A 27,567-nucleotide genomic window follows, 5' to 3' on the forward strand; every position below is an offset into this window, starting at 1 on the left:
CAACAGAGCCCCTTGGTTCCAAGCCCTTCAGGAAATCGAAGTTGCGTTCGAATCCTGTCTTGGGTGTAACCTCTTACACCCAAGCCCTTCAAGGAAGACCCTTGTCTATTCCTTGCCTTGGGTGATGCCTTCATCATCCAAGTCCTCAGAGGGGACCGGCCAGATCCGTCTCTTCTTAGTTGATGTTTAGTCAACTAAGCCCTATATATGCATATCAACCTTCAGTATATATTGCCCTTAGGATTATTATAATCCCTCCTTAGACTATGAGAGTTTCCTCCCTATAGCTTCCCTTGTGTGATTTCATTCATTACCTATATTCATAAAATGTCATTAACCATTACTCACATGTATTCCTTACATACATTCCTATTACCCTAATATGTATTTTTCCTATCATTCTTTACTATTTAAGATTCATTCATCATATATGCTTACAACAAGTTCTTCCTATTTATTAATATATATATATATATATATATTAACTATTCCTCTATCTATTGACGTATATATATATATATAATGTCCCTATCTATCTTTATGCATTTGTACTTATTAATGTATATATATTAATTATAATAATTCATTACCTATCTTATATCTCTACATTCATTATTGCATCCTATCCCTATTATCCTATATAATACATATAGGATAGCATTTATATATCTTAATGCAAAAACCAATATTATATTCAACTCCTTACCTGGTTTGCACGTAACCTCCTCTGCAGTCCCTCGTCACCTCTGTGCTCCCTCCTTTTTCTTCTCCCCCTTTGGCAGCCTGCATTGGGTGGGTTAAATACCCTCCCGTGGGGAACGGGGTGACGGTTCGCAGCCTAAGCTGCGGCTACCGTCACACCATTTCCCTTCCAAAGGAAGGGGTGTGGCGGTAGACGCAGCCTGGCTGCGTTTCCCATCCCACCGTTTCCCTGCGGGGGGGGTGGGCCTTACCAAGCACTTTATTAAAGTGTGTTTCATAGTGCATAAAAAAATAAACTTTTAAATATAATAAATGAAATACTAATTTCTTAATCCTTAATCATTTAAAATATTAAATGGAATATGTTTAATACACCTTAAACTTTTAATTGAATTCCATTAATTAAATATCGATGTTAACATAATTAATTTTGTCTTTTATTTATATATATATATATATATATTTTTATAAAAAGCAACCTTATATTATGCGATGCGATGGGGATATCACAGTCATTCCGTCTCAACTTTGCTTGTCCTCAAGCATCTTTAAGTCCTCCTCTTTTTCCCAAGTGGCATCCTCATTGGGAAGATTCCTCCATTTAATAAGATGTTCAATGATAGTTCGGTTCCTAAGCTCTCTTTTCCGTGTGTCCAGAATGATCTCTGGGTATAGTGTAAGTTTCGCTTCATCATCTAGGGGAGGTAGTTCACTGCAAGGAACTACGTGTTGCCCGAGAACCCTTTTAAGTCGGGAAACATGGAACACATTATGTATTTTGCTACTTTTGGGAAGTTCAATCTCATAAGCTACTTCCCCAATCCTTCGAGTGACTGGGTAGGGCCCATAAAATCGAGGTTTCAGTTTCTCTGTCCCATTCTTCTTAAGGGATGATTGCTTATATGGTTGTAACCTTAGGAATACTAGATCTCTAGCCTCAAATGTCCGTTCTGCACGTTTCCTGTCGACGTAGAGCTTTTGTTGATTTTGAGCTTCTTGTAAATTTTCTTTCAAGATCTTCAGGATGTCTTTACTCTATTGCACAAAGTCTTGCGCTCTAGGTACTTTGCTTTCTTGGTTTGTTAGTTCCCCAAAGCTTGTGGCCTCATAGCCGTATAAGGTTTGGAAAGGACTCATCCCTATTGACATGTGGTGAGTCGTGTTGTAACAGTGTTCTCCTAGGTGTAACCACTTAATCCAAGCAGTCTGTTGTCCTATAACATAATTCCTTAGATAGCCCTCTATCCATTTGTTTACTATCTCTATTTGCCCATCGGAGGGTGATAATTGGTACTAGGGGTTAAATCTGTTCCCGCCATTCTGAAGAGTTCTTGCCAAAACTGGCTAATAAACTTGCTATCTTTGTCACTGATAATATTTAGAGGGAGGCCATGGAGTCTGAAAATTTCTTTGAAGAATAGGTCTGCTATCTGGTGGGCTGTATATTCGGTGGAGACTACGAGGAAGTGGGCATACTTTGTGAGTCTGTCTACTACCACGAAAATGCTATCCTTCCCTTGTATCTTTGGCAACCCTGTTATGAAATCCATAGAAATACTCTCCCACTTTTGATTAGGAATAGGTAATGGTTGAAGCAATCCAGCTGGGTGGGTAAGTTCAGTTTTGTTGCGTTGACATGTTAAGCCTTCTTGGACATATTTATGGATATCCCTCTTTTGGTTCCGCCATGCATATCGTTCCCTAATATGCTTATATGTTTTGTAGTATCCTGGGTGTCCTGCGAGGGGGTTATCATGAAATTCTTTGAGAATTTTGTCTTTGAATTTGGTCTGAGGGGTCAGGTATATCCTCCCTTTATACAAAATGAGGTCTCCTTTAATCCTGAAATCTTCATTGGGTAGATTCCCGGCTAAAATTTCCTTTGTCTGGGGATCCTGGTCATATTCATTAAGGATCTCTTCCCTCCAATCCTTTGAGATACTGGTAATGGTGTTGATATGAGCTCTCCTGGATAGTGCATCTGCTGCCCCGTTGTTCACCCCTTTCACATATTCTATATCAAAATCATAGGCTTGTATTCTGCTCACCCATTTTTGTTGCCTGTCATTTAGATCATTTTGGCTCAAAAAGAAGCGTAGACTGTTATGATCAGTCTTTACACCAAACCTAACACAGACCAGGTATTGGCGAAATTTAGCCAATGCGTGCATTATGGCCAGCATCTCCTTGTCATAGACAAAGTAGTGTCTTTCTGCGTCGGTGTGTTTTCGGCTCTCAAAAGCTATGGGATGTTTCTTTTGCATAAGTACGGCCCCAATTCCTTCCCCTGATGCATCACACTATAGTTCGAAAGGAATAGAGAAATCGAGAATGGCCAATACTGGACAAGAGCTCATGGTTGTCTTAAGTTGTTCAAAGGCCCCTTGGGCTTGGTCATTCCACGCGAAAGCCCCTTTCTTAGTTAGGTCGGTGAGGGGTGCTGCAATCTTGGAGAACCCTTTTACAAAGCACCTATAGTAGCTGCATAGCCCCACAAATCCCCTTAATTAGGTTAAGGTTCTAAGGGTGGGCCATTCCTTGATGGCTTTGATCTTTTCTTCGTCCACACTTACTCCTGCCTCACTAATTTTGTGCCCTAAGTAGATGATCTCTCTCATCCCAAATTCACACTTGGAGGCTTTAGCGTACAATGATTTTGACTCTAGAATACTCAATACCTCTTCGATGTGCAGGAGATGCTCTTCCCATGTTTTGCTGTAAATGAGTATATCATCAAAGAATATTAGAAGGAACTTCCTCAATTGTTGACTGAACGTATGATTCATGCATGATTGAAAAGTGGCCGGGGCGTTAGTGAGACCAAATGGCATAACCAGGAACTCGAAATGTCCATAGTGACATTTGAATGCTGTTTTGGGAATATCCTCTTCCCTCATTCGGATCTGATGATACCCTGACCTTAGATCGATCTTGGAGAAGTATTTTGCTCCATGGAGTTCATCCATTAGTTCATCGATCCTCGGAATTGGGTATCTATTTTTTATAGTCTTTTTATTCAAGGCTCGGTAGTCTATGCACATTCTCAGTGTCCCATCTTTTTTTTTTACCAATACTACCGACGAGGCAAAGGGCTGCTGCTGGGTTGGATGTGTCCCATCTCTAATAACTCTTTTATGGTTTTTTCAATCTCCTCTTTGAACTTGTGGGGGTGGCGGTAAGGAGTGGTAATGACGGGTTTTGCTCCGTCCTCTAATTCAATGGAGTGCTCAAATCCCCTTTTTGGGGGTAATCCCGGGGGAATATCCTTGAAGACCTTTTTGTGTCTTCTCAGGATAGGTTGTATATCATTCTGAATGATCTGGTCTTCGGTTGGGGATTTATCCAGGACCATGCATTGTGCGACCCACTCTCCTTGATCGTATCTAAGAATTTTCTCCATTTTGTTGCATGATACTATTTTTGGAGAGCCGTCAGGAATTCCTTTCAATATTATTTCTCTCCCTTCATGTTGGAAGCATATCTCCCAATTTGGACTATCCATGGTAAATCATCCCAACGAGTTTATCCATGGCATGCCCAAAATGATGTCATTCTCCAGGTTTACCACAGAGAAGTTTCTCGTGATGGTATGTCCTCCCAAGGTGACTTCCAATTGGGGTATAACTTTAGTGCATTTGTCTATGACCCCGTTGCCCATGATCACTTCAAAACCTCCAAACTCTTAGGTTTTTAGTCTTCTCTTTGCTGCTAAATGTTTGCTAATAAAATCATGTGAAGCTCCGGTGTCTACTAATGCGATTACTTTTTGTCCCTTGATAATCCCTTTGAGTTTGAAACATCTATTCTCATTTCCTTGAGTGATGACTGCCAGGGTACTGGGTATGTTGTTTTCAAACCTAGTTCTTTTTTAAGGTCTTCCTTCATCCTGCATTTCCTCGGTGTTATTTAGCTGTCCTCTTTTACACTCATGGCCTCTCACCCATGGGGTCTTGCTTTTGAAACATAGCCCTTTCTCCCTGAGTACATCTCTTTCCTTGCATTGGTGATTATAACTCCAAGGTTTTTTGCACAAGTGACAAGGCTTTTCCTGGCGGTCTCTCTGGGGTCCCTCATTCCTATGGGGAGTTCTACTTGAGGTATTCTTGGGGGCACTAAATTCAACCATCCTAGTTTTCTTAATGGCTTCCCCTAAGTTTTGTGGTTCCAAGGGTTTAACAAAATTCCTAATGGGGTCCTTCAGGCCTTCTAAGAACATGTAGGTAAGTCTTTTCTGGGATAGGTCGGGGACCATTACTGACAAGTTTTGGAATTGATCTATATAATCTTCAATGGTCCCTGCTTGCTTGAGTTGTGTTAGCTCTTGGAAGTACCATTCGAAGTCTTTTTGGTCGAAACGACTGATGAGCCTTTGGGTAAACTCATTGTAAGTGGAGACCTTTTTATGTCCTAGGGTGATGAGACCGTTATGCCACCAATTATGGGCAGTTCCGGTTAGGTGTAGCATGGCAAATTTTATGGCATCTTCTTCGGTCATGGGACTGTACGAAAGGTAGGTGTCTAGTTTTTGTACCCCGGCTTGAGCAACATCTTTCCCTGATCTGTCAAAACAGGGTAGGGACATTTTGTTGACTTTAGCTCTGAGGTCTTTACCCATGGGTTTCCTTTTCCTACTTTCATTAGTCTTGGACTCACAGAAGTCCCTGAAGGATACCACCCTCCGAACTTCTGGTTCCAATCTAGCATAGATTTGGCCGATTTCTTCTACCCCAAGTGTGGCTGGTTCCTCCTCCTCCCTCTCATGTTCTTCCCTAGGGAGAAATTCGGGAATTGTTTGCCTAGAACTCTGAGGTGATTGTTCGTTGTCTGCGTGATTAGAGTGTGTTTCTCTTCTAGGGTTTGTCATATCTCTATTGTTGTTGTTGGTGCTTTGGAGGATTAACTGGCTCATCCTTTCAAACTTCTCATTGGTTTGTTCCATGAAGATCTGGAACTGTTTGGCCAATTGATCAGCCATCGCTTTTGCTCCTTTCTTCCTCTGATAGGTGATCATAAACTAAGATCCTTTCCCACAGGATGGCAGGATTATGCTCTATACCACTGTAATGTCCCTACTATTTAGAGATCATTAACCTACAAAACAGATTGTTAGAACACAACATATAAATATATATATAAATAAACCATTTTAATTCACAATCTATTTTTAACATTGAATTAGCATGTTCATAATTTTTATCTAAAAAAGGATACGAATGCCATACGGAAGTATGTCCTTAGGCAGCTATGAAGCTCACCTTCTTGGAACCCCTTGGTTCCAAGCCCTTCAGGAAATCAAAGTTGCGTTCGAATCCTGTCTTGGGTGTAACCTCTTACACCCAAGCCCTTCAAGGAAGACCCTTGTCTATTCCTTGCCTTGGGTGATGCCTTCATCATCCAAGTCCTCAAAGGGGACCGGCCAGATCCGTCTCTTCTTAGTTGATGTTTAGTCAACTAAGCCCTATATATGCATATCAACCTTCAGTATATACTGCCCTTGGGATTATTATAATCCCTCCTTAGACTATGAGAGTTTCCTCCCTATAGCCTCCCTTGTGTGATTTCATTCATAATACATTCCTTTGCATTTTCATTTACTATTTCCTATTTCATAATTCACATGTACATAGTTTGTATTCATTACCTATATTCATAAAATGTCATTAACCATTACTCACATGTATTCCTTACATACATTCCTATTACCCTGATATGTATTTTTCCTATCATTCTTTACTATTTAAGATTCATTCATCATATATGCTTACAACAAGTTCTTCCTATATATATATATATATATATATATATATATATATATATATATATATATATATATATATATTAACTATTCCTCTATGTATTGACGTATATATATATATAATGTCCCTATCTATCTTTATGCATTTGTACTTATTAATGTATATATATTAATTATAATAATTCATTACCTATCTTATATCTCTACATTCATTATTACATCCTATCCCTATTATCCTATATAATACATATAGGATAGCATTTATATATCTTAATGCAAAAACCAATATTATATTCAACTCCTTACCTGGTCTGCACGTAACCTCCTCTGCAGTCCCTCGTCACCTCTGCGCTCCCTCCTTTTTCTTCTCCCCCTTTGGCAGCCTGCATTGGGTGGGTTAAATACTCTCCCGTGGGGAAATGGGTGATGGTTCGCAGCCTAAGCTGCGGCTGCCGTCACACCATTTCCCTTCCAAAGGAAGGGGTGTGGTGGTAGACGCAGCTTGGCTGCGTTTCCCATCCCACCGTTTCCCTAGGGGGGGGTGGGCCTTACCAAGCACTTTATTAAAGTGTGTTTCATAGTGCATAAAAAAATAAACTTTTAAATATAATAAATGAAATACTAATTTCTTAATCCTTAATCATTTAAAATATTAAATGGAATATATTTAATACACCTTAAACTTTTAATTAAATATCAATGTTAACATAATTAATTTTGTCTTTTATATATATATAAAGAAACCTTATATTATGCGATGCGATGGGGATATCACATTCTTCCACCTGATGTTAGGCAGAATCTGAATTTTGATCAGTTTATGAGACAAAAACGTGAGGTAGAGAGAAACAGGCAGGAGAGGAGGCCTCATTTCCAACATAGAGATCTTGAGTTTGCCACAAGCAAGCTCACTCTACCTTACTATGATGGCTGCGGTGCAGTTACAGCTAGGTCCTGGATCCATAAACTGGATACATACTTCACACTGAGACCCATGATTGAAAGAGATGCAATTAAGTTTGCAACCTTACATTTGGACGGTACTGCACATGAGTGGTGGCATAATGGACTCATCACTCTCCAACATAATGAGATTACCACCTATCAAGAATTTGCTGATTTGTTAGTGGAGAGGTTTGATAAAAAAGACCCAAAGTCTTACTTCCGTGAGTGAGCACAACTGAAACAAACAGGAAACTTGGAGGTGTATGTTTCAGAGTTTTTGAAATTGTCATGCATAGTAAATAACATGTCAAATCAGCGGTTAGTAGTCTTGTTTATAGAGGGACTCATGGAGCCTTTGAGAGGTTGGGTTAAAGCATTTGATCCCCCAACACTTCTACTTGCCATTAAAAAGGCACGAAGTACTGATGTGACAACCACACAGAATAAATTTGGGTCAAAAGGAACGTCTTACAAAGATAATAATAATTACAGCAAAGTGAAGGAAAAATCAGACTTTAGAAATGATTACAAAGGGAAGACGGCAGCTCCCCCCTTGGATCGTGAGACACTTAACGATTTGAGGCAGAAAAAACTATGTTTTTATTGCAAAGGTCCATATGATGCCAACCATGACTGTCCTTTGAGGCCTAAGGGCAAGGCAAACAGAGTAATGTGGGCATATTATGAAGATTCAGAATCTGATCAAGAAGGTCAGCCTGCTGGTTATGATGATTTAGAGGCTGAAAATGACACATAGGGTCCTTCGAGACTTGACAAGATGGATGCAGAAGGTGATGAACACCTTAAGGAGGCACTTCTCACTAGTATTCAGCAGGAAGGGTCATTCAGAATGAGAGGAGTACTTGCTGGTCAAAAAGTTATTACCCTACTAGATACCGGAGCCACACATAACTTTATTGATGCCAAGTTAGTGGAGAAGAGAGGAATCCAAACAGAGGAGTTTGAGGGCGTCCATGTGAGGGTGGCAGATGGTTACACTTTAAAGTGTAGCAGGATGATTACACAACTCCCATTGCATGTAAACAATTATGAGTTCAAAACCGATTTCTATGTGGTTCAGATGGGTGATACAGATTTGGTCATTGGTATGAGGTGGTTGCATGAGCTAGGCAAGTTTACACTTGACTTGCAGGAGATGGAAATGTCTTTCACTGTTGATGGAAAGACACATGTGTTGAAAGCTATTAAGGACAGCAACTTTAGGATGATTACACTCAGGCGGATGGAGAGGCTTGTACGCCACGATCAGATTGAGTGGGCAGCAAAGTGTATGATTATGCCTATACAGCAGGATGCTCAGAAAGTTGAATATCATCCTGACATTCAGATACTGAGAACCAAACATAACAAGGTTTTTAGTGACATACCATCAGGGAGGCCACCAGATAGGGGTTTTGAGCACATCATTGAGCTAGAGGACGGTGCGAAGCCAATGATGATTACTCCATACAGATATCCGAAGCGCTTGAAAGATGAAATAGAGCAAACCATACAGGAGCTTCTGGCTAGGGGCATATTCAGCCTAGTAAGTCCCCCTTTGCTTCTTCAATTGTTTTGGTGAAGAAGGATGGCACATTGCGGATGTGTATTGATTACAGGGTCCTTAATAAGCAGACGATCAAAAACAAATATCCCATTCCACGTATTGATGAGCTCATAGATGAGTTACATGGCGCCTGTTATTTTTCAAAGATTGATTTGAGATCAGGCTATCACCAGATTAGTATCTGTGAGCAGGATATTGAGAAGACTGTTTTTCATTGTCATTATGGACATTTTGAGTTTGTGGTTATGCCATTTGGGCTAACCAATGCACCTGCTACTTTCTAGTCCACAATGAACAAAGTCTTCAAACATCAGTTGAGGAAATTAGTATTGGTGTTCTTTGATGATATACTGGTTTACAGTCGTACTTGGGAGGAGCACCTCAGTCACTTAGATACAGTTTTGAGCATTCTAGGTAGGGAGTCCTTGCATGCCAAGGAATCCAAATGTGACCTTGGAATGACTGAGTTATTGTACTTGGGCCGTATTATCAGTGCAGAGGAAGTGCGGATGGATCTAGAGAAGATCTGTGCTATTGTAGATTGGCCTACTCCAGTGAACCTTACTCAATTGCGTGGGTTCTTGGGCCTATGTGGTTTCTATTGCCGTTTTGTTAACAGTTATTCACGCCATGCAACACCTTTGACAAATTTGATGAAGAAGGGTGCCTTCTTATGGACTCCTAAGGCCCAAGAGTGTTTTGATAGGTTCAAGGAGCTCATGACTTCATGTCCAGTACTTGCTACACCTGACTTCTCGAAATCATTTGAGTTACAATGTGATGCCTCTGGTGAGGGCATTGGGGTGGTGCTTATGCATGACAAGCACCCTATTGCATATGAGAGTAGGAAACTCCGTGGACCTGAGAGGATTTACAGCATTTATGATAAGGAAATGTTGGCCATAATGCATGCACTGGCCAAGTTTAGACAGTACTTAATGGGCAGCAAGTTCTGCATTAAGACTGACCACAATAGTTTGAGACATTTCCTTGGGCAGCGTGACTTAAATGACAGGCAACAAAAGTGGGTCAGCAAACTTCAAGCTTATAACTTTGATATTTCCTATATCAAAGGCACACAGAATGTAGTTGCAGATGCCTTGTCACGTCGTCCCCACCTGAGTTCTATGGTCCAGATAGCAAAGGATTGGCAACATATTATACTGGCAGAGTATGCCAAAGATAACTGGGCTGCAAGGTGTGATAGAGGGATCAGTAGTGGACAGCAGGTATAGAGTTGTAAATGACTTGATCATTTACAAGGGGAGAGTGTACTTGATCCCAGGATCAGAGTTGAGGAGTAGAGTACTGCGGTTCTTTCATGATGAACCGATGGCAAGACATCCCGGGTTTTTCAAAACCTACAGATAGGTTCATGAGCGCTTCACTTGGAAAGGGCTCAAGGCGGATGTTCTACAGTATGTTAGAGAGTGCCCTGTTTGTCAGCAGAATAAACAAGAGCATACATACCCTGCTGGTTTACTTCAGCCACTTCCAATCCCCGACAGGAAGTGGGAATGTCTATCTATGGATTTCATCACAGGGTTGCCGAGAGCACAAGGACGTGATTGCATATTTGTGGTTGTGGATCGTTTGACGAAGTATGCCCACTTCTATCCGATTACCACCACTTATTCAGCTATTCAGGTAGCAGAGTTGTTCTTCAGAGAGGTATTCAGACTACATGGCTTGCCTCGGACTATTGTCAGTGATAGGGATACTCGGTTTTTGAGCCACTTTTGGCAAGATCTTTTCAGACTCTGTGGGACCGAGCTTACACCGAGCATCAATTACCACCCTCAGATTGATGGTCAAACTGAGATAGTTAATAAATGGGTGGAGGGATACCTCAGGAACTATATTTCAGGGCAGCAAAAGGCGTGGGTGAAGTGGATTTACCTCTGTGAGTATTGTTACAATAGCACTCACCACATGTCCATTCAGATGACACCATTTACAGCACTGTATGGGTATGAGCCTCCTAGTTTCATGGACTTATTGCTGAGTGACAGTAGGGTGCCTAGTGCGGCAGACATGCTACAGGAGAGCCAGGACATTGTGAAGACTCTTAAGGAAAATATAGCCAAGGCACAGAATCAGCAAAAGCAATATGCTGATCAGAAGAGGACAAAGAGGTCATTTGAGGTAGGAGACATGGTGTATTTGATGTTGTAGCCATATCGATAGCCTACTCTCAGGAGGAGTGGAGCAGAGAAGCTCAAGCCACGATAATATGGCCCTTTCAGAGTGACTAGGCGTATAGGTGAGGTGGCTTATGAGTTGGATTTACCGATAGATAGCAAAGTACACAATGTGTTTCATGTGTCACGTCTCAAAAAGGCGTTGGGACATCGTATTGTTCCTTCTATAGTTTTACCACCCCTGGAAGATGAGGGGAAGTTGATACTTGTACCTGAGGCTATCATTGAGTTCAAGGAGAGGAATTTCAGGAGACGTACTATCACAGAGTACTTGGTGAAATGGAAGGATTTGTCGGTAGAGGATGCTACTTGGGAGTGCGAGGAGATTTTACAGCATCCAGAGTTGAGATTGCTTGAGGACAAGCAATTTCAGGAGGGGCGGACTGTGATGTCCCCTTCTAGTTGACATCTGTTAGCTGAGTAGATTAGCCTATCACTGACCCTCGTAGGCTGATGAGGTTGGTTAGAGGGTCTCCCGGAGATTGATTCTTCATCTTCAGAGTGAGCATTACAAGACTGGCTTTCATTTGAGGTCTCTAGGACTCCGTTTGAGACACTTTCTATTTTTAGCAGTCCTACTATTTTTAGCCAGTGGGTTGGGCAGTGGCAGAGTATGGCTTGGCAGTCTCCAGTTCTGATGGCAAGCAATTCTGATGGATACTTAGAGAGATATTAATATTTAATTACTTTAATTAAATATTAAATGGCAAACTTTAATGTTTTATTATTTTAAAGTCACTTTAAGTTATAACTTAAGTGAGGGTCTATTTCTCATCGGATGGGGCCACTTTTATATTAAACTGAAAAGAGATTTATTTTTTAAGTTTCAATAGTCAAAAATAAATATTAAAAGTTAAAACATCATTTAATGCCAAATCATACTTTTCTTGGGATTAGCACCAAACCCTAAAGGGAAGAGATAAAAGAAGTTTTTAGGTCTTCTTTTCATTATGTGAAGATTTGATATTGAGTTTTCTCTAAAGAGACTTTGGCTTGAGGGTTTCAGCAGGGGTTTCTTCCTGCAGATGATCTGAAAGTATCGGTACAAGAAAACGGTGGATTTTTGTGCATCAACATTAGAGGCTGTGAAATATCAGTTGATTTTGCTTTCAGTTGGTTTCATCCAAGAGCCAAGATTGGGCAGATTATAAAGGGTTTTATTCATTTTATGCAAAGGATTGTTTGCAGCCACAGAGTCTGAACAGAGGCAGAAATAAGTGTGTTTACAGCTAGGGCTTTTTGTGCATGCACGGCTTGCAGATCTGCCGTACCTTTCTTCCTTGAAAGGGTACGATTTTGTTGAAGGAGGAGCCCACAAATTCTGGAATAAATCCTAAAGGAGACGCCTAGCTGGTAGCTTCAGTTTGAGCTGCTAAACTCACCATTCCGGGTAGCTTGGAGTTTGGACTGATAAGTAATTTGCTGTCATTGTTTGTTGTTGTACGGCAGCAAGGATAAATAAGGGGTTTCATAAATTTGAGGTATTTGACAATAAATCTTCCTAGTCTTGTCTGATTTCTTTATTGAAGGTGTTTATGCAAATTGGATGTAACAAGGGTTTGATAATCCTAATATTATGAAATTCAATCAATTTCCAGCTCTTTCCAATGTTGCTTTTTGCATACTATTTGTTCAAAACTAGCCTCCTTGTTAGAAATTGCAAAATACAAAACATAAAACGCAACAGGTTCAACTAAACCTCCGTTGTTTGAGTTGAGAACCCTTGGTAGGTTCTTACAGTGATCTCCAGGTGAAATCACTCTTAAGGATTTGTAGGTTTTCATCCTTCAATTCCTGCCATGAGGGGTTTCATCCTCATGGTAAATGAACCATGTTTCCATGCTTCAAAGGAGTCATAATCAGATAATAAAAAATGTATTCTTCGTATGGCAGTTACTTCTCCTTGTTTGTCTCTTATGTATCTTTTCCTTAAATAGCCTTGATTCTTCACATGCCCCTTGACTTTGATAAAATTAAACTTTAATTCTATATATGTATAAGGCAAACTGCTACCATGGGGGTAGCACCCTTTTTTTAATATCAAAATCAGTTACATAAGGTGTGCAGCAGATTATAAAGGCTTCCACAATTTCCTGAAGCCAATCAATCTGTGCAGAAAATAATACATCTTTATTAACCTTGACCAAATAAGCATAGGTATCCATATGGTTTTGGAGCAAACCCACATACATGCTCCCAACAATTTCCACCATTGGACCGTTGTGATTCATTTCCTAAATGCAAACAGCATCCCCGATCAAGCCCATTTTCGGGTCCAAGCATTTACAGTGATTGGGTGTGACAGAAAACCCCAATATAATATAGCTCAGTTCCCACTTAAATTCTACCGCTCGAATTTTGAGTAACCAAATAGCTACTCAAAATAGCATCGACGCCTATTCAAGTTTCCGTGCTGTCCGAAATCTGATTACTTGTCATATCGAGTGCCACCTTTGACAGGAAGTCTGTGGCCTGATTTGCCTCTCTGTAGACGTGTATCAGAGTATAGTCCATATCACTTAGGTGCTCCTGAATTGTCTTAACCCAAGGATTGAATTTCCAGTTCTTTTGTAAGTTTGAGGTGATAGCATTTATAACAAGCATCGAATCACCTTCAATATCAATTTTACTCAGATTTTTCCTTTTACACCACCTCACACCTTCATATAGAGCCCGAAATTCAGCTTCATTGTTTGTACCATCCATAGGTTTGATCGCCCCTAGCCACAAAGCTTTTCCACGACTATCTCTTATTATGAAACTGCATCTGAAACAGCCAGGTTTAGATCGGGATGCCCCATCAAAATTAAGCTTCAATCTGCCAATGTGGGGCAATATATATATGTATATATAATTAGATTTTTACTGTATTATTATTATAATCCCATTTTCGAAGGAGGACATTAAATATGCATCATCTAGGAGTGTAAAAGGTAGAAATTAGGTTACTAATGTTTTATGTTGTGAATTGGTTTTCTTCGAGGACGAATATGCATCATGGAGGAGAGTATTTGCTACTGTCTTAGTTAAGACTCTTGGAGCATCTTGGGAAAACCTTACAAGAGAATTTGGAGGACCATAAGATTGCTGTTCTAACTGCACTTTACTCTTACTTTGTTGCTTTCCATACAAAAGCCATTTCACATGCTATGGAGCTCTTGTTAGACATGTTAGACTGTTGGTACTTGATACTCTAATTGGTTGTAGAAAGTAGATGCTGAGGATATTGTGATCAATGCAAGGGTAGAACATAAAATAAAGACTCAAGCCACAAATTCAAATCCTATTCTACACCTAATGGACACCTTAGATTAAGCTAAGGAATTGCAAAAAAGATAAAAAAAAATAAGAGTTCTCACACGGTCACCCACAACTCATTGTTGCACACACAAGATGTGTGTGGTTGTAACAACCACTCTACATTTTTTTGAAATTTTTTATTGAAATAAACAACAAAGCAATGTCCTTACCAATTTTTTATCACCCAGTTCCCAAGATGGGCAAGGTGAGAGTATACAGTGTATAGGACCACACCAACTATCTAGAATGCAGCAACTTGAAAGAAACACACTTGGCAACAATGGCAGCCAAAAACTTCAATTCTTTAGTGGAGTGTGCTATGCAAGAACTGAAAAGAAAACACTTCAACACGTATTCAACAATATGTACAATTACAATGAACACATAACCTTCTTGCTTATTCAATGGAGTGTGCAATTACATAACATAGTCACTTTCACTTATTCAATGGTGAGCGCAATTACAACAGTCATAGCTATTTCAATTTATTCAATGGTGAGTGTAATCACAACAGTCACACCCACTTCCACTTATACAATGTTGAGTGCAAATACAACAGTTACAGCCACTTCCACTGGTGAGTGCAATTATAAAAAGATGCCAAGTTGAGACCATTAGCGGACTGCCATTGAGGGCATTACAAGGTTAGATCAAATGCACTACAAACATAATATAGAAAGATTGATTGTTGTATGTGCTGATATGAAGTGTTGATCGTAAATAAAGACTGTTGCAACAACACAAAATTGAACCAAATTGCATAGAAAAACAAGCATTCATTACCCAACATGAAATATATCTCTAGAAGATGAAACAAGGCAGATTGCAGGTCTGCTAGCACTTTGTTGCTATTGACTAACTGTCATAACAGAACTAAACACACACTGAGAGCACACTAAAAACTGCTAATTACTGAAATTTGACCAAGACTGAAAAATTATAAGATCCTCAAAAACTAGAATTTGCATTGTAACTTCTAAAGATCCAAAACCCATCTCAAACAGCCTGAAACTATAGACATGAAATATAACTCAAAGTATAAGGAAGTAAATGTCACTTGCAATTAAATATTTATTTAATGTGTGGTCTACCAATATGGTGTGGCCCCTCAAAAGGAGTGAACCCCTTCCTCACTTCACACACCCCCTTCATCAACTAGTATGACCAACCCCTGCAATGGTACAGCCTGCTAAAACTTCACACTTCACTCCTTGCAGCTTAGGTGGCAAGTCTAGGTTTGTACAACCAAGGAACAATGATGATTTGCATCAAAACTTCCAGCAAGAACATGAAAATCTTGCATCTATGAATCATGAAGAAGTGCGACCAGCATGCGGGATAGTATGGCTAGCCTAACAACTCCATCACTTCAAAACTTCCCTAAAAAGAAAACTCACCAAAATGACATCAAACATACTAAGCAAATCAACTCATCAAAACACATCATGTGTACCCATTGTCAACAAGATTGGAAACTTCACTTGCAGGCACTGTGGTGGCCCCTATCTAAAACTACCAAGACCAACTAGGGGGGTTTTCATCCCAGAAATCAGTATTTTCAAGAGGGTTTTCATCCTCAAAAAAATCAGCGATGAACACAGGTTCTCTCAATTGCAGAAGCAAAAATCATATCAAGTTTAACCTCAAAAATGAGCTCACCTCCTTTTATAACATTTTAAAGGGAAAATAATAATCTCCCTTTTTCTTCCACTCTTTTTTCAAATTAAATAATTCATTATGTGCAAAAGACCCCCCTTGTGCCTAGGCATCCTAGGCATTCCCCTACAGGCACAACTTAAAACACTTAAATATATAAATATACATTAGTTTCTTTTCTAATATATCCTCCTAACAACAACTTAAGTTATAATTAATTAATTATTAAATGAATCACCCAAGTTGCAGAAAGCATTGAAATGAGAGAAATATGAAGTTCTAATCATACCAATATGTCACAGAGGACTTAGGATGATGAACCAAAGCAACTTGGCGATTGTCTAAAAATAGCATGCTTCTCCAAAAAGTTTGGAGAGCTCCCAAAAGGTCATAATTGCATTCTGAAAGCACTGTGAGGCTCAACAAGGTCATCTGAACTCACTACCATAAAAAACACCATTGCTTGACTAATCCTATGCTCTCCAAGAACTTTGGAGTTCTCCCTTGCTCACCAATTAGCCTATGAAAAAACTTGGAAAATAGACTAATTGTTCACAAATCAATTATACTTGAAAAGGGGACATTATAGTGGTTGTGTTCCATGGAATTGTTCAAATTGACAACATAACTTTGCATTTCATAAGCCTCTTGAAAATAGCCTACAAGAGGTTCTATTTATATGTAATATCCCCACTTTGAAATAGAATTTAATGGTAAATATTAATAATAAAATTAAAATTTAAAAGAATAAAAATAAAATTAAAATTAAAATATAAAAGAATATAATTAAAAATTTAATTAAGTTAATGAATGGACAAAAGGCATGAAATAATAAGTTGTGTCTCTCAAATATGAGGTATAAAAGGGAGAAGAGGGGCTCATTTGAGAGGGAATAATTTTGGGGAATCAGAAGTGCAGAACTGACTTAAATAAGAAGTGCAGATCTGATTCTGAAAGGTTGTGTCCCTTTCAAAGGGCAGAAATAATGAAGAGTTGCAATCTTTCAAAGAGTGCTAATGGTGAAGGGATGTGTCTCTTGCCAAAGGGCATACATGATGAAGAGGTGTGACCTCTCCCTCACATTGAGAAATATAAAGGAAAGGAATCAAAGCATCCAGTAACATCACCATCAATCAGTTCAGATCAGAACTGTTATTAAGTTACAGGCAGTATCATCTTTGTTCTTGGTGGTATGCATAGGAATGTGCTGAATATGTATGCTTAATACGAAACCTTACAATGTTCGTACTGTCATTCTGATTAGAGGAGTTTTGAATATAAATGGGATGGGGCTGCAGGCTTGAGAAAGGTAACAAAACACTTAGAACTTTGGCGGAAAGAATAGAAGAAGAAAAAAGGACATCAGTGAGGGAAGAAACACACAGGCACTTCAAATAGATCAAGGGTTTGAAGAATCCCTCCATCCATCAATAACAAGCAAAGATAAGCACTTCCAGATCAGAATACAGATAGGATACTAAGCGCTTCCAAAATCCAGTGAGTAAAAACGAACAGTATGCATCCCTGTGTATATACACATATACACAGAGAATCCTGTGGCAATATTTATGATAAAGTTTCTGCATACAGCATATATATATTTCTGATCATCATGTAGACATTCTGCATATTTATACTGATTAATATTCTGAAAATACACTATGCCATTATCAATCTACTAGTCCTGAATCACATATTCTAAGTAGGGAGAAGAGTTACAGTTAGGATAACGGTGATGGGGTTAGCTCATAGGCATGCCACCTCATGGTTTAAGACCGGTAAGTCCCATGAGGCCAAGAGGGTATAAGGGTGCTGCCCTTGGGCCTGTGAAGTATAGACTTCTTGGGCACCTTACTGTGACAACCCTCCTCCCTCTGTCATACTGAATGAAGATGTAAATGTGGAACATAGGATAGGTGTGACAAGTGGAGGAGAACGGTGATAGGACAATCCACTAGGTAGGCCACCTCATTGATGGCATGGGCCACATGGGGTCAAGGGGGCTTAGTCCGCCCTTGAGCTTAGATGGGGGAGTCTCTTGGGCGCCACACTTGTCCAATCTAGCCTATGTTCATTACATGAATAAATCTTTAGAACGAACTTATGTCTTACTTAGCACAGCTGTAAGAATCTGTCATAATCATGTATGCAACACTGTATATATATTTCATCTCTCCTAGCCTGTTTGTAGGACTCCACTCCGGATCTCCAGGTGTTATTATGCTAGCCTACCCTTCTAAATGATAATTAGTGTTATAGCTTTACATAATTTTGGTGATGTTAAAATTATTTTTTCCTTATACATAGATAGGACTTTTATTTTCTGGGCAATCACAGGAAGGGACATTACATTATAGATTGGATGGATGGTTGATCTGTTGGAAATATTGTTGTCATTGATGTCAAATGAGAGAAGAACAAAATCGCTGCCATCATATTGCTGTTGTTAGTGAAGGAAATCATATGCCTTAACACGTAACAATGGGGGCTTAAAAGTGTGAAGGCCAAAGGCCACAAATTGCATCATTCCAAAGAAATACTAAAATCATCAAGGCTCTTAAAAGATGGTCGGTTTTACCTTAAGGCAGCACTTAAATTAAATCAAAATTATTATTTAAATGAGGTCGACCCCCCTTGAGGAAAAAATATAATTCTAAATGAGGCCGACCCCCTTTGAGGAATTGCCCCTCTTGGAGTAGACACCTCCTTTGGAAGGATCACCCCTCTTGGGTGAAGAGGCACAAAGAGGGTATAAAAGAAGGTGAGTGGGGGCAAAGAAAAGTAAGCAATAAATGTAATATTTCCAATTGAAGCAAATTTTTTAAAGAAGAGAATATATGTGAAGAAGTTAAAAGCAAATTTTATGAAGGAGATTCAAATGATCATCATCCATTAAAGAAGCAATATTCAAGGAGGCGAAAATTTTGTTCATTTGGGAGTTTTCGCCTCTCAATAGAAGAGATTGATGTCTCTTGCTAAGTTGGTTCTTAGTAGTGGGGATCAGTGTCACCAACGGGTTTGTGCCTACAAAGATTTTTTGAGAGATTTTTATTTTTTGTGGCTAGATTTGGCTAGTAGATCCAAGCAATCCTTCTCTACGGTTTTCTCTCAAAAGGGTTTCCACATAAATCTTGTGTTTGCTAGTTGTTAGATCTTATTTAATTTCTTTATAGTGGTTGTTGAATTTCAATAAGTAAAAGATTGTCTTATACTGATTCAAGCCCCCCCCCCACCACAGTATAAGTGTGTGCTCACCATGATCAAGGATTCAGATTGATTTGAAGGATCAAGGGTTGGGATCGATTGAGAGGATTGGTAGAAGAAGCTTCCAAGTATCACCTTGTGATTGGTGCACCTGAAGAGGTCCAAGATTAAAGGGATTTGGATAGCCAAGATTCTCTTCGAAAAGGATTAAGGGTGAAGAACTAAAAGGACCTTTATTGAAATCCAAAAAGTCATTTTTTTGAGACATCTGAAATGCTAGGATTTTCTTGGAGGAATCGATGGATGGGATTCGATGAGAAAAAATTGTGGGGAAGTGGGAAGTATGGGCCATGTACATAAATGGCATGTACAAGTTTGTGAGAAGTAAGGGCATTTGACCCAAATTCCTTGTAGGAGGACATTAAAGAGCCTTAAATTTCAAGGATGCAATGCCCAAAAACAAATTCTACTCCAAGAATGCACCACCACTTCAGCATAGGAATCCTCCTAAGAAAAGTTTCCCTCAACCTAAGGTGCTATTCCCAAAACCAAACAAGGTTGAGGAGTCCAGAAATGAACTAAGAAGAAAAAAATTATGCTTTAGTTGTAGAACCATGGCAGCCAAGTCACAAGGATTTGGGAAAGGGGCAAATACATTACATAAAAGTGGTTTTCGACGAGGATTAGGGAGTAGATGAGCTGGAGCTTGAGCCTTAGGTTATTGTGGATGAGTTTGAGCATGAGGACCAAGGAGGAGAGCATCCAAGCACACCTGCAACACTTTCAAGAGGGCCTAGATATCACTCTTAGTGTTAGAGGAGTTTTACAAGAAAAAAGAGTGATGGTATTGATCAATATTAGGGCCACCCACAACTTCATTGATTAAGGGTTGGTGGCTAAGATGGGTTTGAGGATAGAAGATTTCGAAGAGTTAAATGTTACAAGAGTGGATGAGAATACTATTCCATGAAATCAAAGTATTCAACAATTGAAGTTGACTCAAGGAGGACAAAAGATGTGAGATGACTTATATGTGATTGGCATTGGTGAGATTGAATTGGTATTGGGAGTGCAATGGTTGCACTCACTTGGCAAATACATACAAAATTATCAGATCTTAGAATTGAAGTTCAAATCTAATAGGAAGTAGTTCTTTGTGGCCTTTCCAATGGGGGTCCTATGATGGTTTCAGCCAAGAGGATGGAGAGAGATTTTCATACAGACCAAGTGGCTTGGGTAGCAGAGTGCTTGATTATAGATACAAGTCCATCCAAGGATGGGAGGTCCTACCATGTTGATATTTAGTTCATCTTGGATAAACACGGCGAGGTATTCGACAAAATTCCTCCTATTTTACCATTGAATAGGGACTTTCAGCATGTGATTGAGCTTGAGGAAGCAGCAAAACCCGTCAATACTACTCCTTACCAAAACCCTAGGAGATACAAGGAGATTAAGAAGGCAATTAAAGAGTTATTGCACATGGGGCAAATACAACCTAATTTCAAACCATTTGCTTCATCTATGGTGTTGGTTAAGAAAAAAATGGGACTATGAGGATGTGTATTGATTATAGAGCCCTCAACAAAAAGACGATCAAGAATCACTACCCCATACCCAAGATCAATGAGTCGATAGATGAGCTTCATGGTGCAGTGTACTACAAGATTGACTTATGGTAAGGTTATCATAAGATAAGGGCTAGAGATGAGAATGTGCACAAAACAAATTTGAAGTGTCACCACAGGAACTATGAGTTCTTAGTTATCCCACCAATCAATATGCATGAATCAAGCATTTATTTTACAATTGAGGAAACTTGTGCTAGTTTTCTATGATGACAATCTTGATTTTCAGTAAGACATAGGAGGATCACTTTAGGCACATAGATGAGATCCTTGGCATACTTGAGCAGCATTCATTCTAGGCCAAGGCATCCAAATGTAAGTTTGGTTTGATTGACATATTATATTCAGGATATAAGATAAAGCTCGACAAGTTAGCATGGATGAGGAAAAAATCAAGGCAATAGAGGATTGGCCTAGACAAGGAAATTTGTCACAATTGAGGGGATTTGTGGGACTTTGCAGCTACTATCAAAGGTTTGTGAAGGGTTTCTCATAGCTTACAACCCCATTGATGGATTTGTCAAAGAAAGGGGTCTTCTATTTGACAACTTCAACCAAAAGATCTTTTGACAATTTTAAGGAGGTAATGAGTTCATGTCCTATTTTGGCTATTTCAGATTTCTCACTTCCTCTTGTTTTAGAATGTAATGCATCAAGAGAGGGGATTAAAGCAGTCTTGATGCAGAATAAACACCCCATAGCATTTGAGATTAGGAAGCTCAAGGACACAACAAAGAACTTTTCTATTTACAACAAGATGTTAGCCATCATGAGTGCATTGTCCAAAGTCACGATACTTGGTTTGTGGGAGTTTGTGGTGAAAACGGATCATAACAGCTTGAAATTCTTCCTCAATCAAAAGGACTTGAAAGATAGATAGCAAAAATGGGTAAGATGTAAGCCTATGATTTTGACATTGAGTATGTTAAGGAAAGAATAATATGGTAGGAAACCTTATTTATGCTCTATGACTGACATATCTATTGATTGGAAAGGCTTCTATAATTACTGAATATGCCAAGAGCACATTTCTTATTGACATTTTAGATGGGAAGTTACAAGATGACAAGTACAAAGTGGATGATGAGCTTATCCTATGAAGAGTAGTGCATATCTTGTACCAAAATCAAAGGTGAAAGAGAGAAAATTGAGGGCATGTCACCACACCAAAATATTAAGCAAGGGAGCATTTTTCATGGAAGGGGCTCAAAGTGCCATGTCTCCTCCGTATAGGAGCAATAAAATTTTAATTTACTAACAATATAATATTATTATTAATAAAGATAAATTAAAAATATTTAAAAATAAATTAGCTGGGTCAGCCCGCATTATAAAGTAATAAGTTTAAATATTTGAATTTTCTTTTGGAGCCGACTTGCGGACTTTAGGGCCCAAGTACAGACACATATAAAAGAGCGAATGTTTTGACATATATCATCATCCATTTTTTATTTGTCATTGCAATTTGCATAATATCTACACTTGGAACAAAACCCTGACAGGTGGGAATTCACTTGAGCTTATTTGAATTTGCTAATTCCAGATCTGTGGTGGCAAAGGAGAAGGTTTTGAGAGAATTTTCCAACAAACAACATTTCAAACAGAAACCCTATTGTGTTGATCAAGAATTTGTGAACAAATCACATTAGGGCAAAAGTTGTAGAAGGGTGATATCAATTCCACAACAAATTGTCAGCCTGTGACTTGCACACCAGATCAGATTGAAACAACAGATTTAAGTGGCAGCTTTTAAGTCCATGGCAAGCGTGCTAGATCAGCTAGATGAACAGATTTAAGTGGGCTTTGAGTGGAACACTACAAACCCTCAACTTGTCTGAAGCAATCTATATTCACTAACAGTCCAAGAAGCCATAATGCATCATACCAACATTAGTGGTCTGGTACTAATATGCTAAAGATGAAACTGAAATAGTAATCGATTGAATGAATTACAAAGGAGATGAAATCTCCTTCAAAAAAAACAGTGACAAACAATGTTTCTAAAATAGAAAGAATCGTGAACGAAAGCAAGAATAGAAAATTACTAAAACTAACTAAAGTAACTAAAATACATAAACGCCCATTATATGCTATATATTAACAATACTACTTTAATACCCTCCCTTAATGGTCATTCTACTAAATACACCAAGTTCCTAAATTGTACAAACTTGTCTAGGCTCAAAGACTTGGCTAGAATGTCTATGGTCTAATCCTTAGTTGGAACATGCTGCAACACCATAGATCCATCTTCAAGAAGCTATCGTATGAAGTGACAATGAAGCTCTACATGCTTTGTTCGCTCATGAAAGACTAGATTTTTGGCAAGCTTTAGCACCCCTTGATTGTCACAAAACAAGGTTGAAGACCCTGCTTGAGACATTTTCATGTCAAAAAGCATCATCCATAGCCATACTACCTCACATGCTACTTTAATAGTTCCCCGATACTTTGCTTCTTATTGGTCCATGTGACTGCACTCATGCCAAGATTGAAGACATATCATCTATAGATTTTGCCCAATTTGAGTCTATAAAACCGATTAGCCAAGGATCTTTTCTTCTGCTATATAGAATGCCAAAGTAAAGTGTCCCTTTCACATATCTCAGTACACGCTTTGCTACAACCCAATGTTTATCCTTAGGGGTTGTCATGAAATGAAATGAGAGATGTAGCTCATAGCATAACTTAGATTAAGTCTAGTTATCAAATAGATGAGGTTGCCAACTAGTTGCTTGGATTTTGACTCATTCACCACTAGTGAATCTGATTTGGCTAAAAGTTTTAACCCTTTCTCCATAGGTGTAGATGAAGGTTTGCAATTCGTCTCCTGAACTTGTCCACCAAACTCCTTGCATACTTTGATTGAGAAATGAAGATACTACCACCAATCTACCAAACCTCTACATCGAGACAATAATGCAAAAAACCCAAATCGATCATATCAAAAGCCTGGCACAAATTCAATTTGATCTGCTCAAGCAAATGTGCCCCATTACCAATAATGATGATATCAACCACATAGATAACAAGAATAATGATGTCATTAGTAGTGCTCTTAACATACAAGTTGGGATCGGAAAGTCTCTAAAAGCCCTGTGCAGCCAAATATTTGTCAATCTTAATGTACCATGGCTTGGGGGCCTGCTTTAGGCCCTAATAACCTTCACCAATCTACATGCGTGGTGCTCTTTGCCTACAACTTTGAAACCTTGAGGCTACATCATGTATACCTCTTCCTCCAAATCACCATTGAGGAAGGCACTCTTCATGTCCATTTGATGGACTTCCCAGCCACATTGTGTTGCAATGGTTAGAACTAGTTAGATGGTTCTCATCTTTGCTATAGGAGCAAAGGTCTCCTCATAATCAATTCCTTTTCTCTGTGAGAACGCTTTGGCCACCAACTGAGCTTTGTATTTATCAAGAGTTTCATCAACTTTGTATTTTACTTTGTAGACCCATTTACAACCAATGGGTTCCTTGCCTGGTGGAAGATCTGACAAAACCCAACTGTTGTTATTCAAAAGACTATGATACTCAACTTCCATAGCCTTTTCCCATTCAAATTTACCTTTCACCTCTGAATAATCCTGAAGTTCATAAACCCTCTGAATGTTATCCATAAGAGAAAAATTGGCTGTACTCTTCTTGCTCTTGCCTCTAGATGATCTACCCTCAACAAGTTCATCATCCCAAACATTACAAATGAGATTTTCCCACCACTTAGGCTGAAGAGTAGATCCATCTTCCAAATCAAGACGATGATCATGACTTGGGCTGCTTGGAATTAAATCATCTGGATGTTGATCTAGGTTGTCTTGAGGGAAATTTGCTTGAATAGGATCGTGCCTAGGAGATTCCACATGTTCAAAATCATCAAAATCCCTCCCTTTAGGTGGAGCTAATGGAAGCCTAACACCCAAATCTTTAGTCTACATAGGCTGATCATCTAGATTCTTGATGGGAGAAGAGAGTTGAAAGGGCCCACCTTCTTCATCAAAAACGTCTTAGCTGAAAGTGAGAAGATTAGTGTCCACATCAAACAACCGATATAGGCTTTATGATTGTCACTGTAGCTTGCAAGCATCAACTTCTGACTTTTGGAATCTAGTTTGGTTCTCTTGGCCTCTGGAATCCAAACATATGTTGTTGAACCAAAAAACTTTGAGATGGCTGATTTTTGGTTTACTCCCACACCAAGCTTCGGCTGGGGTCATATTCTTGACAACCTATGTGGGAGACCGGTTAAGAAGCTATACTGTAGTGTACACTACCTGAACCCAAAACTTCTTAGGAACATTTATGTTCTCCAACATTCAATGGGCCATTTCTATAATAGTATGGTTCCTCTGCTCAACAACACCATTCTACTGAGGGGTATAGGGTGTGGTAAGTTGATGCTTAATATCATGTTTAGCATAGAATTTGGTGAATTCGTTGGAGCAAAATTCACCCCCATTATCTAACCTAAGAATTATGATCTGACATCTTGACTCTTTTTCAACTAATGCTTTAAACTCTAGGATTCATTAAAAACATCTAATTTTTCCTTTAGGAAAAACACCCACATTTTCCTACTAAAATCATCAACAAGAGAAAATACCTAGCACCAATGACCAATGCAATTTTCATTGGTCCACAAACATCTACATGAACCAACTGTAGGATCTTGGATGCTCTCCAAGCTTGTTCGTCTGAAAATGGAGTTTAATGTTGCATCCCTAAAAGTTTGATGTTGCTTCCCTACTTGGCAAGCTACACTGTGTATCTTCTCGTCAACAAGAAGACAAGTGCCATTTAAAGCTTTCCAACAAGGTGGAAGTGAAGTTACCTCAAGCAAGAACAAAGCTTTAAATGCCAATATGTATATTAGAGAAATGCATGCAAGTCATAAGAAAGCAGAAGGCTCACTTTTGGATTGTAGCAATCAACCTTTGCCTACATTCTTGGAGACTGCAGATTTTATTAGTGCTTTGAGTAAATGATGGTGGAAAAGAGGACAGGGACAGATGAGAAGTTTGGTTAGTCTTTTATTCCTCATCTATTAATGTTTTTTGTGCATGGCAATAACAAAACAGAAATGGAAAGAGGTTATCAAGGCAGATAGAGACAAGTGAATTATGTACTTGTAGGTATGATATGGCAAACAGAGGTAATAAGTGCAATACATAATGGATAGAAAGAAGGGGAGTGAGTGTTGATGACGTAGGACAAAAATGAAGAGGCACTGGGGGCAATGGACAGAGAAGGGTAAGTGAGCGTCGATAAAGCAGGACAGAAATGGCAGGATGGAAATAATGAGGTTAGAATACAATTTTCCCATATTGCAGTTTACAAAAATAATAGATGCAGATGCCTATAACTTAGGAAATAAAGTCTGGGAGAATTGGAAAAACAAAAATAAGTGGAGATAAGAGAAAAGGGATAATCAGAAATGGCAGGATGAAAATAACAGGATTACAATAAAGTTTCCCATATTTCAGTATATAGAAATAATAGATGCAAACACCTATACCTTAGGAAACAAAGGCCAAGATAATTGAAAAAAAATAAAGAATGCAGAAAAATAAGTGGAGACAAAAAAAATGGGATAATTTGAATGCACAATAGGACGATGGTGATAGCTATGCTGAACTTTTTAAATTTGTGTGTTTGTTTTGTTTGTTATTTAAAATCTGTTTTTGATATCACATTGTGAACTAGAGTACTTTCCTATAATAGACAAGGAATGCATGCCCGCTTATACAAGTGGTTGAACACCATTGAATGAAGAAGAGCTCCATATGTAACATTTATATTCTTACATAATCTCATATATGATACCTTTTAATCAAGGGAGATGTCTCTTAATCATGATTATTTAAGATTATTATATATGTACTAATTATACGTTTAGTTTCAGTTATAAATTATAAGATTAATATTATTTTACTTCTAACCCTAGCTATAGCATTGCACTCAAAGATATCGATTTTCATTTAGCCGGCATTTTGTATAATTGTATTTGATTTACTTCCCCTAGAACTATTCTATTATTTAGGTTTATAGTTTTTCAGTTTACATCACTAAAACTTTTTAGTTATTTAATTCTAAATATTCTATGCTTTAGATAAAAAGCAATTACATATGTTTAAATACAAATATATCCTTTTATTGCATATCTTAATTACTGGCCATATGATGCAAGCTCCATAACTGATACATTCTCTTGACATGCTAGTGTTTCTGTTTGCATTTCTTATTTTGGTAATTTCCCTTTCCATTCTTGAAAGGGATTTTGGAAAAATAAGGGCATGAAAAAATTCAGAACAGACAAAAGCAGAAAAAATGGAAGTGGATCCAACCCTCAACTCATTCTTACCTGTCCAAGCGAAGCGGCAGCAACAGGTTCAGATGATATTTCTTTCAATACTTCTTCCACTGGCCTACCTAGTCCCTCTTCAATCAATTGCTTTGCTACTTCATTTGAAAATGGGGGTACTCTATCTTGAAGCTTTTGCAGTTCCCCAAGATATGCAACTGGCAGAATATCAGGCCGTATACTTAGAGCTTGTCCTATCTGTTCACATCAAAATAAAAAATATGTTTTTTTTAATGTGCACTGCC

The 27,567-nt window shown here is 38.7% G+C and overlaps 1 protein-coding gene across 1 annotated transcript in view; it reads right to left on the reverse strand.

Annotated features, from left to right (window-relative positions):
• LOC131077798 (uncharacterized) overlaps positions 1–27,567 on the reverse strand; it is a 217,145-nt gene that overhangs the window by 183,816 nt on the left and 5,762 nt on the right. The window contains exon 2 of the mRNA XM_058015350.2: positions 27,323–27,520. Within this exon, the coding sequence (XP_057871333.2) occupies positions 27,323–27,520 (198 nt within the window). The remainder of the gene's footprint in view (positions 1–27,322; positions 27,521–27,567) is intronic.

The sequence above is a fragment of the Cryptomeria japonica genome, chromosome 10 (genome assembly GCF_030272615.1).
Source record: "Cryptomeria japonica chromosome 10, Sugi_1.0, whole genome shotgun sequence".
Classification (NCBI taxonomy): Eukaryota; Viridiplantae; Streptophyta; class Pinopsida; order Cupressales; family Cupressaceae; genus Cryptomeria; species Cryptomeria japonica.